Raw genomic sequence first — 13994 nt, 5'->3', positions numbered from 1 at the left:
CTGTAATATTTTATAGTGTTTCCTTTCTCATATACTTTATTTTATAGGAATTTGAAGTGAGAATGCAAAACAAATACGTCTTTGGAGGCGTTGCTTAAAAAAATTCCATTTTAAGCGAAATGTCACTTTGGAATTAGAGTTAAGCTTTGGGCATATGAGGATAAAGATTCATCTTTGGTTTGTTGCAGATATTCATGTGCTTGGGCTGCTCAAAGGCAGTGTCACAGTGTTCTGCAGTACTTGGGGCCCCACAAGCACTTCCCTTGAATTAGTGTTGCAGTAATGAGCAATTAGTAAGAGCACAGGCATGCAGCTCAGACAGAAAGCCTCAGATCAGTGTGTTTAGTTCTGCGTACAAACATCCCTGCTTTTTCCTAGCAAGGAGCACAAAAAATGCCGAAGTTTGCAACAATCCATCAGAAAAGCTGAGGGCTCAGGGATGCAATAATTACTTACAAAGGGGCTGCTGTTTGACAGTGCGGTCTAACCCGCATTTTGTTTTCCCCAGTCATTGTGGTGCTATTTGTAACGCTGAAGAGGCAGAAGAAAGAGCCCCTGATCGTGTTTGAGGAGGAAGATGTGCGGGAGAACATCATCACATACGATGATGAGGGCGGAGGTGAGGAGGACACGGAGGCGTTTGACATCGCCACACTGCAGAACCCCGATGGCATCAACGGCTTCATCCCCCGCAAGGACATCAAGCCCGAGTACCAGTACCTGCCCAGGCCAGGGCTGCGGCCCGCACCCAACAGCGTGGACGTGGATGATTTCATCAACACCAGGATACAGGAGGCTGACAACGACCCCACTGCCCCTCCCTATGACTCCATCCAGATCTATGGCTACGAGGGCAGGGGCTCCGTGGCTGGGTCCCTCAGCTCCTTGGAGTCAGCAACAACAGATTCTGACTTGGACTACGACTATCTACAAAACTGGGGACCTCGATTTAAGAAACTTGCAGACTTGTATGGCTCCAAAGACACTTTCGATGATGATTCTTAACAATAAAGTTTAAGATTTGGCCTTAAGAACTGTGTCCGAAGTTCTGAAGAATCCAGAAGAAATGTAAGCAGGTATTTTTTTAAAAATCAAGAAAAAGCTCATTTAAACATTTAAGTTTGACAGAGAGGATTCCTTTGATAAAAAAGGACATGAAAGTGGTAAATACTGTGAAGTACCTTTTCCTACAAAAGGCAAATCTGGAAGTTGGCTGCCAGCTTCACTGAAGGAAAAAACCCACTTATGAAATGCGAAATATTTAAATGAAGGAAAATGCTAAAAGCGAATCTACAAATAAGGGAAATCTTTTATGTGTTATGAACATCTAAATCTTTTATGTCAAAGAAGCTTCCACAAATTAGAAAAGATAACAGTTCTGAGCTGTAATTTCGCCTTAAACTATGGACACTCTATATGGTAGTGCATTTTTAAACTTGAAATATATAATATTCAGCCAGCTTAAACCCATATGATGTATGTACAGTACAATGTACAATTATTCTGTCTCTTGAGCATCAAACTTGTTAATGCTGATTCTTGTAAATCTTTTTGCTTATTCTTTCATCTTAAACTAATACGTGCCAGATATAAAAACTCTGTCTTGTTCGGTGGGAGGCGCCCTATTTCTATGTCATTTTTAATGTATCTATTTGTACAATTTTAAAATTCTTATTTTAGTATACATACAAATATCAGTATTCTGACATGTAAGAAATGTTACAGCATCACACTTATATTTTATGAACATTGTACTGTTGCTTTAATATGTGCTTCAATATAAGAAGCAGACTTTGAAATAAACTGATTCTTTTTTAATTCTTGTTCTGGTTATTAAGCATATAAGGAAAAACATGGTGTTTCTAATGTCCCATTTATAGTTCTGACTAATTTACTACAATTGTGACCTTTTAATAGCCTTATTTATTATGTGTTTGTAGTTGGTTTGTTGCCTTGTTAAGTGATTATTTAAAAATCAAGTACATTTTACAAATGTTTTTTAGATTAAAACAAATGTAACGTCTGGTGAACATTTTGTACCCTCTCTATCTACAGCTTGTGGCTGCTCCCAGAACACAGTAAGAATCATCGTATAGTCCTACTGTGTTTTCTGGATTAAATCAAGTGTAATACTTTTCAATATTTCCCATGTAATATGCATTTATCTCATATCTTAGAGATTCCCAAGGCTTCAGGAGTGACTTTGTGGGTGGACGGGAGTACTCTGTACTTACATTTTACTCCAGCCTTGTGAGTTTTCATATCTGTGCTGAGCTTCTGCAGGTTCTAGAGACTGAAATCTGACCCAGTTTAGCTGTGACTTCCCTAAGGACTGTTCTACCTGACAATTATCTTACCTGAGTAGTAATTAAGATTTCAGTACTTAATTCCTATTTTTCTTTTGGTGTTGTTTTTGGTTTTGTTTTGTTTTGGTTTTGTTTTTTGGGGGGTGGGGGTGTGTTTGGTTGTTTTTTGTTTTTTTTTTCCCCTAATTTCCAGTAGAATAGCATCATCTGCAGATAGGGAGATATTTTAATTTGTGACAACAGAAATACAGAATTGCTTAATTGCTTTCAGAATTGTTCTTTGTAATGCATGTTTTTAATCCAAAAAGGGATCTATAACTTTTTTTTTTTTTTTCTTTTAAGTATTAGTTCAGAAGGAGCAAGGGATTGGGATATGTTCTGCACATCAACATTTTCTGCATCTGTGTACAGCTGTACCTCTGCTGAATTTAATATAGTTGGCTGTTTAGGGTCAGAAATCAGCAGCTGCAATATGGGAAGAGGCAATAAATAAAAAATTATTAACTACATTTTCCTACATTCGTTTTACAGACCCTGTCCTTCATTTGCAGTCAGGTACCAAACTGCTTGATCTGAGAGGAAAACTGATTTGTTGGTGTGTTGCTTTTCTGAACGCCCCCCCATATATGTAGTTAGAAAACTTAACTCCTTAAAATGATGACTGATGTTTCAGCTCTATATCCATAACATATTCAATTGTCCCATTATATCCCTATGTTTTATAAGGCAGAGTTTGCTAAATTAGCAGATTTGCTCTACAATGTTTATTGTAATATTTCACTTTATTATAGCTGTATGCATTCTATATAATTCTATCATTTATTATTAACTTGGTTCAAATTTCTTTGGTTGTTGATTTTTCTCTGTTTATAATCCAAAGAATATTTTGCTAGATTTGCACATTTCTCCATTATAAATTTAAATAAACATTAAAAAAAAGAGAAAAGAAATGAGTATCACTTTGCAAATTATCAAATTGAAATAAAAATTTAAAAAAGGTAATTTGTAGGACTCCATCCTCATTGATGCTATCTGGATTTATTTCACTTTTGAGCAAGTTTTAGAATTAATAACTGCATTTTCTACATCTTTATGTTTAATTTTTAAGAAGGACATTGTCAACTACATTTTTTAATAGTTTCAAATGCTTTGAGTTTTAGTCTCTATTGTTTGTAGCACTCTCATAGATGCTTGGAAATAAATTTTTTTTCTGTGCTGGTTTTGTCCTTTTTCATTTGATTATTTTTCCCCTTCCCAGTGAACATGCAATTATGGTAGTGCTTTTTTAAGTTAGGCTTGGTAATCTCAGCCAAGGCCAGACCTGAAGTGCTGGGAATTACCTTCACTCCAGACTGTCGGCAGCACCTTGGACGACCAGTGCGTTCTGGCACCACCACAAGACATTGCTTTGCGCTGAACTTCACCACGGCACTCGCGAGAGCCTCGGGTCTTTAATGTGAGCTTGGTAAAACCCAGCCCAGCACGGCAGCTCCGAGTTAGTCCCAACACACCCAAGAAGGCCATAGGTTGTTGCAGCATTCCCAAAGATCTGGGCCACCTGGGAAAGGATTCATCCACTCCAGTTACTTTAGCACAGTGGCACTGCCTTCCCCAAGGACAGAGCCTCACATCCATGGAAGACAACTGAGAGGTTAATTACAACCTCAGTGGGTCTGGAGAAAACCCGAACCACAAGGAGGAGCACCACGGCTGAGCCAGGTAAGGCAGGGGATGGTGGCAAGTGAAGGTGGTGCTTTGGCCAGTTTTGCCTCTTGCAAGTCTTGCCTGAGTCATTTGAGGGGCCACAACAATGCTCCTCCAAACACCATCGGTAACAGACAGCCTGACCTTACAAGAGGGATTTTTTTAGTGAGCTGAGCAAATCCTGAGCTGCAACTGGCAGAACTGCTCAGCTCCTGGTCTAGCTGGGTGTCACCAGAAGAGCAGAAGGCCGAGGTGCCACGGTGTCTCTGCAGTGCTTTGGAACACCGTTCCTCCTCCTGCAAGAAGCAATTAGGGAAGCAAGTGCAGGGCTGGTTGCTAAGGGAGCTCTCCCAGCTTGCACTGATAGGAAAGGGGAGGGTTTGTTTGGGAATTCTCAGATCTCCTCTGCCGTGTTCCTGCCACAATGTCAAGCAGTCTTTGATACCATGTTAAGGGGTACAAGATTGTAAGCTCACCACCAGCATTTCTGTGATCTCGGGCAAGATCCTGCCCGTGAGACTGCTACAATTCAGATGAGAAAAGCTTTTTAAAGAGCCTACAGGTTCTGTTGGCTCCATGTTGTTGACTGACTGGCAAAATAAAATGCTGAAGTTTACAGTCTTGCTGCTGATTAGCTCAGAGGTAAAATGAACAGTAGGAATTTAAATAAGGCTCACAAAAGGACAATCTTAGGGACTCAAAAGCGTGGAATTCTTGTATGTCTTCCCCGTCTAGCTGCATTGTCAGAATTACTTTTGAAATGAAAGGGTCAGTAAGCAAAAATTCAGGTAGGACTTGTGCAAGTTTCCCCTTTGCCCTTTGATCTAAATACTGAGCTACTAACCAAAACTGATTAATTGGCATCAGAATTACATTCTATATCAAGGGGGAAAAAGAAAAAGGAAAAGAAAAAGAAGGAAAAGGAAAAGGAAAAGGAAAAGGAAAAGGAAAAGGAAAAGGAAAAGGAAAAGGAAAAGGAAAAAAAAGGAAAAGGAAAAGGAAAAGGAAAAGGAAAAGGAAAAGGAAAAGGAAAAGGAAAAGGAAAAGGAAAAGGAAAAGGAAAAGGAAAAGGAAAAGGAAAAGGAAAAGGAAAAGGAAAAGGAAAAGGAAAAGGAAAAGGAAAAAAAAGAAAAAGAAGAAAAAGAAAAGAAAAAGAAAAAAAGAAAAAGAAAAAGAAAAAGAAAAAGAAAAAGAAAAAGAAAAAGAAAAAGAAAAAGAAAAAGAAAGAAAAAGAAAGAAATATAAGAGAGAGAGAAAAGCAAAAGGAATGGCTTAGGAAAGGGACTGAGAGAGCTTTTCAGGGAGTGAGCTGCAGGTCTCTGGAGCTCTATAATTGTTTCACTCTTATAGCCTGAACCTGGGGATCAACCATCTTGACCCAGCTCCATTGCCTGTGTGCAAGTGCCCAAGTTTTCCATTATTTATTATCGCTGATGTCTGTGTTTGATAAGAAAGGCCTTTTCAAACCTGATTGAGATGGACTGGCTACAATTACTCAAGTGATAGAACAATTTTAGCCCACTCCAATTCATGGATTCATAGTCATTTGAAAAACTTTTTTCTTGTATTTCTGCATGAAATCTTGGGCCTTGGCTGCTCACCAGCTCCAGATCTCTGCTAGTCCCTCCCTTAATGAGCTGCAAATCCCACGTCCACAGTGGGTGTCCTGCCCTGTCCCACAGAGCAGGGGCAGCAGCTGCAGCAGCCCTGCCAAGGGAACTTCATGTGTGTGCACACACAGGGGACTCCGCTGATGACCCAGACCTCCTTCTCCTGGTGGGGGGTTGTGCTGTTAGGGACAGCTCCTGAGCCATGGCAGGGGGGCTGGTATGCAGAGAGTATGGAGCAGTTCATGCTTCCCCATGGGAAGAAAATGAGATGGAGGGAGAGAAAGAGGAGAGAAAGAGGGAGAGACTTGCTTGGACTGTGAATGACTCTCAGAACTCCTTCCAGGTCAGGCAAAGGTCTTTCTCAAGAGTCTTTCAGACTTCACAATGAAGCCAGTTTGTGTTTTATAAATAAATATTACCTGGGGCAGGGAATTGAACCTGAGATTTTCAAAGTCCTTGTGAGTTCTCTTAACTGCCAAACTCAAAACCTGATACTTTTCCCCCCTTTTGTTTTCTGTACTTGTTTAGTCCATTTGCAGTAGTTCATAACTGCATTAAGAAGAGCAGCAGCTGAGACACCAACCAGTTTTGTAGATAAAGCATTCCATGGCTGGGGGAAAACTTCTCTGGAGTGGCAAATTTATAGCTGGTGGTGATGGGGAAACAATTATTGCCTTCTACCCCACGCTGCCAGGAGATGGAATAGCCAGCTGCATCTCTTGTTTTCTGCATTTCTTCTTCCTTTTGTGTTTGTAAAATCAGGACCAATACCTGAATGCTCAGCTATCTAAGCTAGGAGAAGTCTTTATCTTGAGTCCTCTTTGCTATGGCTGTTTGGCAGACTCTTGTTCAAAGGGTTGCTCTTTTAAAATAAAACAAAATGAAAGCTTAAAAGTTTGGCCTTTAGCAACTTTAGCTCTTTTAAAATAAAACAAAATGAAAGCTTAAAAGTTTGGCCTTTAGCAACTTTAAAACTAGAAAGTTAAAAATAGTCCCAAAAAAAGTTACCCTGTAGTGTTTTTTAAGAATTCAATTTTAATTGAATTTTAGGGCATGCCTTGCATTTTTGGTAATTAGTGAAAGAGTCTCGGACATTGTGACTGCTTTGGACTGAGGTTACTGATTGCTTTCCCTTTTTGTTCTACTTCCAAACAAGGGAAAAACATGTTTATTTTAACTCAACAAATCCATATGCTGTTGTACAGACCTAGCTGCAAGTGAAGGCTTTGTTTTGTTGTTGTTGTCTTCTTTTCCAAACTAAATCGTTCCATGAGTCCATGACTCACTGCGTTGGCTGCCAAGGCAAATTTCCTGCAGTTCTGTCTCCAGCAGGACTTGCAGACACACCACTCCTCTCTCTTGCTGAATATGAAGCTCTTCTGCATTGTTCTGTGTGATATATGAGGGCTTTAGCGGCTGAGGGTGGGGTTTTGGCTGTTCTTTGTGATGTATGGAGGGCTTTAGGGGCTGAGGTTGGGGTTTTTTGTTGTTCTTTGTGATATATGAGTGCTTTAGGGGGCTGGGAGGTGGATTTCTCCACCAGTGTTTTGAAGCTATGATGTTTTTACTTCCACAATTACAAAATTGGCTTTCATGCTGTGCTCAGTGCCCTGGCTCTGGGTGGTAAGGAGCAGTTTTTCAGGGAGTAATAAACTCCCTCCTGCTTGGCAGGGTATCTCTAGAAAGCCCCATTGTTCTCCTGCTGCCAGCACTGCCCTTCCTTGCAGGAGCCCATTCTCCCTACTGCAGCCCCAGCTCACATTTTCCTTCTTATTAGTGCACTGGAGAAAGTCATCATTAATCAAATGCAAGCACATTTAGCAAAGTTCAATGTGTATGAAAAATTTATGTCAACCTTTAGGCTCTATGACAGTCCCAAGGCTTCACTTAATAAGTTCCATAATGACTTACTGTTAATGGACAATTCACATTATCTTTTTGAGTTCTGCTGGGCCTTTCAGGAACATTTTCTGTTATTGATTCTAGACCTCCTGTATGTTGGCCAGACATAGAAACAAAACTGTTGTTTACATTCTTTGCTTTCTAAAACGGAAAGTTGGATGCCTTAAAGTGTAAAACCCCAGAGAACACGATTTGCTCTCCTGTTATGTGTCTCTAGCACCTAGTGCTACAATGAATGAAAGGGTAGCTGTTTGCTGGGGCTCACAGAAGCTCTGGGAAATGACTGGAAATTTGATAAATCTCATCCATTGATTTAGCAGAAATCTACGCTTCAAAAGCTGTCCTCATCCAGCCATCCTTCACCCTTGCTAAGAGTCTTAGAGGAGCTCAGGTACTGAATGGCCCCCAAGTTCTGCAGTTTTGTTCACAAATGAATCATAGTTAATCTCAGATATTTAATTTCTATCAGAGTTTTATCTGGGTAAAAAGCCTTGGAAAGTCTCCTGACATCCAAGAACTGCCCATTTCTGTGGCTTTATACAATGCTCCAAATGTTTCCAAATGTTTTTCACTAAGCACAGTCTTTCAGGATTGTTCAGTTCTCATAATTGTATCATTTTGTAGAGCCTGGATCCTGTGTACACACTCTAGCACAGCGTTTATTACTGTGAGTAAATGGTAGCACTCAGGACAGTCAGTGTAATGAGCTAGCACTGCTGGAATCCAAGTGCTCCCACACTCCTGGAAGCTGTTGTGTCACACTGTGTTTAAACATCATAAAATGAAGCAATATGGACACTGTGTGCCCACCCAGGCTGCCACTGCACTGCACACTACTCTGGAGTGCCTGGTGTCACGAACCATTCCTTTCACAAGGAAAATTCCTCCAATAACACCTAAGTCCCCCACTAAGAACACTAGAAAGGCCGATTTTTTTCTCATGGCCACCCAAAGACAACTGACTATTTCACTCATCTAAGTAAAAATACACAACTGTAGTAAGAGTAAAAACAACAACAAAAAAAAAAAAAAAAAAAAAAAAAAACCATAGGAGCTGCTTTTCAATATTTTGAAAAAGAAAGGAAAAAATCAGCAGAAATTTGTTGTATTGAGAGACACTGTAAATCTCCAGCAAGGTCAGCCTCGACTGTCCAGCCACTGTATCAAAGTATCACAGAATGACTGGGGTTCAAGGGGCCTTGAGGACAATCCCATTCCCTCCCCATGCCATGGCCAGGGACACATTTCACCAGACCAGGTTGCTCAGAGCCCCTGCCCAGCCTGGCCTTGGGCATTTCCAGCACATAGATCAAAACAGGATCTCTCTTTCTTTCTTGCTGCTCTTGCCTCCCCTTTCTTATGCCACCTCCAAGTGAGAGCAGCAAGGCCAGCACCCTCCCACAATACACAGAGCCATCCTACAGAACCCAGAGCCATTCTACAGAACCCAGAGCCATCCTACAGAGCCCAGAGATATCCTACAGACAACAGAGATATCGTACAGAGCACACAGCTACAGCAGCACCAAAAGCATGGACATGGGGCATGGCTTGTGCTGTGCCCAATGGTTCATTGTAAAATCCCCTAAATTAAATCCATTATGTGACTTTTGCATCAGCAGCTTCAGGTTCCTGATGCTGGACCAGTGGCTGGGTGAGGGAGAAGTGGACAGGCAGGTTCAGAAATCTGCTGGCTGCTTTTCAAGTGATATCACAGTGTTCACAAGCTATTTACCGACAAACTCTTTAAAGAATTAAAAGCTGTGCATAACCCTGAATATTCCAAGAAGGTTATTGCTGGCAAAGTGCTCTCAGCCATAGCAGATAATCAGAAACTTTAGCAAAAAAAACCTTTGCTATTAACTCTGCCTCAAAATAAAAAGGGCATCTGTACTTGACTGTAATAAAAAACTAGTGCAAAATGCCTGCATGGTAATAGCAGAGACCACAGTTTTAATGAGAGTTGGGGAAAAGGAAAGAGTAGAATTTCTGACTGTTTATTTGCCCTTGGTGGATTATGAGATGAAATTAAAGTCCCTGCTTTTTTTAGCATGGAGGTCAGCATGGAGTCGTGCTAATAAAAGAGCATTAGACTCACAGTGTGCCTATAAAACTCAGAGCCTAAACCAACCCTTCCATGCAATGTGGGAAGCCAGATGCCAGCGATTCACTGCAGACACGGCACCTTCCCACCACGGGTTTCAGAGGTGAACCAGACCCAGGAGCAGTTGGCTGCTCTGTTTGTTGGTGCTGTGGGTGTTGCTGGAATCATCTGTCTCCACCAGCCCAGGCTATTTCCTTTCCTGTGACCTCCCTCACACCCTGCAGGTGTCATTGTCCTCTGCTCCCAGTTTGTGCTGGCTGCACACTCTGAGGGCAACATTTATGAAATATCCCTGGGAATCACATGCTGGAATAGCCACTGATGGACAAGAGATGCAGGGCTCCCTGCCCAGTGGATGGGACACCTGGGCTGCCCTGGCAGCAGTGGAGGTGAGCCAATGCAGAGCTGCATCTTCCAAGAGAATGATGTGCTGTGACCACACCACCAAAACCACCACCTTGCAGCCAGAAAAAAAACATATTTTTGTTTGGGGAGTCAGGAAACAGAGGGATAGAAGCATTTCTAAGGAAGGGAGCCTGCCTAGAAATGCCAGACAGCAGGGGAAGTAGGAGGACCTCACCTTAAACCATCCTGGTCTCCCTGAGCTTTACTCTTTGTCTTGAAAACTCTTTCAGAGAAGAGTGGGAGGAGGAAAGATTCAGGCGAAGTGATTTTGGTCTGGTTGGCTCAATGTCCTATGGGGCCAGAAATCAAAGCCAACAAAGCACATGAGATAATCTGAGTATGTGTGAGGGAGTGAGAGAGACTGAGGCTTCGATGCTCACCTCAGCCACCACTTTGATGCATGGCCATGATGGAGAGCCAGCTCCAGAGCACAGCCGAGGGGACACACAGCCATGGGTAGTAGGCTGGTTTCTGTACCACAGGAAAGGGCTGTTCTACACCCTGGTGAGTGGGACCAGCTCCACTGACAGGCCCTGCAGGTCTGCTGAGGGTGCAACATTTGAAAGAATCCAGATCCCTGCTGACTTCAAATGTTACCTTGCAGATCTTAAAATCCCTTTCTCTCACGAGCCCATTGATCTTTAAGAATGACAGACCCCTGAAATCTTTCATCCCCTCTCTGCTGGGTTCCTTCCCAACCCTCTTGTGCTCTGGGGCTCAGCACATCACTGTGGTCTGAGCAGAGAGTCAGGCAGGTCAGAAAACCAAAAGCAGGATAAATCTTTCCAGTCCTTACTTCAGGAGAGCTTCCAGGCCCACAGTGGAATGGCAGGGAAGAAGTGTCCAGCTGAAAGAAGGCTCTTGTTCCTAATTGGCCAAATTCAGAGTTATTTATCTGGCAAAGAGTTTCCATCTCTCTCAGAAACTTCAAAATTAGTCTGTCAGGTTGAATCTCATCATCACTTAAAGTCAGAAGACTACAATGTTTGTGGTGTCTTCTTAGCTCTGAGTTCTGACATGTGAGCTCTTCCTCTCCTCCAGATTCTCCAAGCAAAACCCAATGTACTTTTTTTGCTCTACTCATGCTACTCACAACAGAGGTTACATGCTCAATTTGTCTGGGTTTTTTGTTGTTGTTGTTGTTTTCCCTGAAATATGGTATTTTCTTTCTTGATCTCTTAGGTTCCATTTAAAATGTGTTCTGTTTGCCACCCTGAGCACTCTATTAATATCTCTGCCACAAACATCCACAACTCAGTGTATTCTCTCCCTTAAGAAAGTTTAATTTGTTTCAGTTAAAGATCAGTATTGTCATAGAGGAGCAGAATATCACCCTCACCAGTTTAATGAATAAACAGGGCAAATACTAAATCATAGCTCACTTCTGCAGGTAACTCTAGTTCACTTGCAGGAGCTGCAAGGAGCATGGGGATTATCTGTGAGGGCAAAGTTCCTGAAGTTTAGTGCCCTTATCCACCAGAAATATGGTCAGATGAACCACTGGAGTTGCTCTAGGGAGAAGGTGGCCATATGCAAATTGAATGCAGAATGGCCTCACCCTGCCAAGAAAAAGAGAAAGAAAACCACAGAGGGTTATAGGGGCTGCCAGTGCATATTATTCAACTTGCATTAACTCTCTTAAGAACAAGCCAGAGAATTGAATTTGGATTCTTGCTGCAAAGCTAAACTGCAGCCCATCTGTTTTCCATCCCAGACAATGGATAGGCTGAAATTTATGCAACAAAATATTGCCTAGGATTTGAAGGTTTGAATAGCATGTACCTCAAAACCTGGTGCACCTCTGCTGCCTCAGGGCTGTATTTTAGGGGAGATCTTTGAGTTCAGACTTCTCCTGGCTGTATTTGAACACTGCCTCAGATGATTCAGGAGTTCTGCTCGACAAATGGGTGTTGTGATCCAAGGCCCATCTGGCTTGTTTTGGAGTATGTAAAGGTCAGTGCTTCTGTTAATACAACTCATACAAATACTTCCCTGCCATCTGACAACGTTCCTCCTCATTCAGATTGGCAGCCTTTCCCCCCCCCCACAATCTGGAATCTCCTCCCAGTGTGGGCTGTTGAAGTGGGGATGATCACAGTTTTAAAATCAAAGGTTGAGTGCTTCTGTTGAGTTATACTTGGAAGCGACCATGTTCTGTACAGTGAGAACATCCCATATGGAAAGGACATATGTGTTGGAGACAATAATACATAAATAGTGAATACAATTTTATATAACCCTTACATTACTATGGCTCTTACATATAATTCTCTAATAAGACAGGTGAAATAGATGACTTCAATACTGATACTTAGGTCCATCTGTTGAAAGCTTACACAATAAATAGGGAGTTTTAAAGACAGATTTAGCTGTACATAATTTTTTCAAACAATTGCACTGGCATAACTTGAAAGCCCTGTTGGGCTGTTCTTACACAATAACTGGAGATAGCACTGAAACCTCACACAAAAGATCTGCCTTGGACAGACACACACACAAACATCCATAATTTGTCAAATATAAACTATTAGGCTATTTTTTTCCCAGTTTTTTTGGTTTGTTTTGTTTTTGGTTTTTTTTTTTTTTTTTTTTCAAAGAACATCAAGTTTTGGAGAAATAAAGCAGGTGAAAAGTTTCAGTGAAAAGGTAGAGCTAAGTTGAAGAGAATCCTGGCAATAGTTTTGTTATGGAGTGTCAGCATTGCTCAGGGGCTGAGCTGTGGGAGCTGGCAGGATTGTGGATAACCATGTCCATTCATCACTGATCCTGCCCTAAGAAAACCCACCCCAGTGTAGAAGATTCCTGAGCCTGGGTGGGGAGGAGGGGAATAAAACTCAGTTTAGAGATGGTCAGTGAAGACCTGTTAGCACTTGGCAGCCAGATTCTCTCAGGAGCCTGAGACAATTTTCCCATCCTGCTCCTGTCCTCCCCAGGCCCAGCTCCTCCCCACAGAGGAGCCTGAGCACTGAGCTGTCTGCTTAAAGCAGGAAAGGGGCAACATAATGACATTTCTGCTTATTTGAAAGGAGATTAAATAGGGATTTTGCCTAAGAAGTTATAGTCATTTTATGAACTTGCATTACCAAGTTTCAGAAGTCAGGGAACAGTGATGATGCATTTCATGCTCACATTAAGTTAGCTGCAATATTTTTTTCCTCATCACCACCATATTGCTTCACAGAACTTTGGGAAATATTTGTTTTCCCTCTAATGACTAAAACTAGTTTTGCTGAAAAAAATATTCTTCTGATTTTTTATCTCTCTGGTGTTTTTTCTTTTTTTAATTTTTGTGTCAGTAAATACAAAACACTGACATTGCCTGGTGAGAACTTTTTGGGGAGGGAATCTGGGGATAGATTTTATTCTCTTAACATATGTTCCTGGAAATTAATCACCTATGAGATGAAGAACCTAATGGTTTGTGGTCATGCAGTATTAAGGCACATTAAGCACTGAAATGGAGCTGCCTTTTTTCCAGCACTACTGTGATAACCAACAAGCCTTAGAAAAAAATACACATTCTTATTCTATGCTTTTTCATATATCTGATTAAAAATTAGCTCAATGCTTTAACTGAGCTTGGTGCCAATGGCTTATAAAAGAACCATTTAAAAGACTTCAAAGCTCTTTGGTGCCTAGTGGAGGCTTCAAAAGACCCTAAATCTGGTGTCCTTTTTTCCCGAAGCATTTCCCGAGATCCTTCCTGTACAAGGATCTGTGCTCTATGAACCTTTCTGAAAGTTTCCATCTTCTTGTGAAACAAAGCAATTTTCTATTTGCTTGGTTGTTTGTTTCTTGTCAAAATAATCCAAAATGCTGTGAATAAATGGAGTGAAAAAAAATCCTACAGTGAATTCCAATGGCGAAAGGCCAGGCTATTCTTTAATAGTTGTTTAACTATTAATAGTATTTAATATAATATATTTATATATAATAATGAACTAATTAATAGCAGTTTAACACT

The 13994-nt window shown here is 41.3% G+C and overlaps 1 protein-coding gene and 1 long non-coding RNA gene across 4 annotated transcripts in view; both read left to right on the top strand.

Moving 5' to 3' along the window:
* Positions 1–3292, top strand: part of CDH11 (cadherin 11) — an 82396-nt gene extending 79104 nt beyond the window's left edge. For both annotated transcript variants that reach the window (XM_068202436.1, XM_068202437.1), the window contains exon 13: positions 509–3292. In XM_068202436.1, the coding sequence (XP_068058537.1) occupies positions 509–1005 (497 nt within the window). In that variant the 3' untranslated portion in view covers positions 1006–3292. The remainder of the gene's footprint in view (positions 1–508) is intronic.
* Positions 3293–6541: 3249 nt separating this feature from the next.
* On the top strand, positions 6542–10248 carry LOC137480943 (uncharacterized). 2 transcript variants are annotated; one of them, XR_011003195.1, is made up of 4 exons: positions 6542–7243; positions 7843–7913; positions 9144–9226; positions 9850–10248. It is a non-coding gene; the product is annotated as an uncharacterized lncRNA (long non-coding RNA). The 2 variants fall into 2 exon arrangements; XR_011003194.1 differs by having other exon boundaries at positions 7840–7913.
* Positions 10249–13994: the final 3746 nt, after the last annotated feature.

Source organism: Anomalospiza imberbis, chromosome 12 (assembly GCF_031753505.1).
Source record: "Anomalospiza imberbis isolate Cuckoo-Finch-1a 21T00152 chromosome 12, ASM3175350v1, whole genome shotgun sequence".
Taxonomy (NCBI): Eukaryota; Metazoa; Chordata; class Aves; order Passeriformes; family Viduidae; genus Anomalospiza; species Anomalospiza imberbis.
Note: the sequence above shows the minus strand (reverse complement) of the source record. Positions and strands in the feature narration are given on the sequence as shown.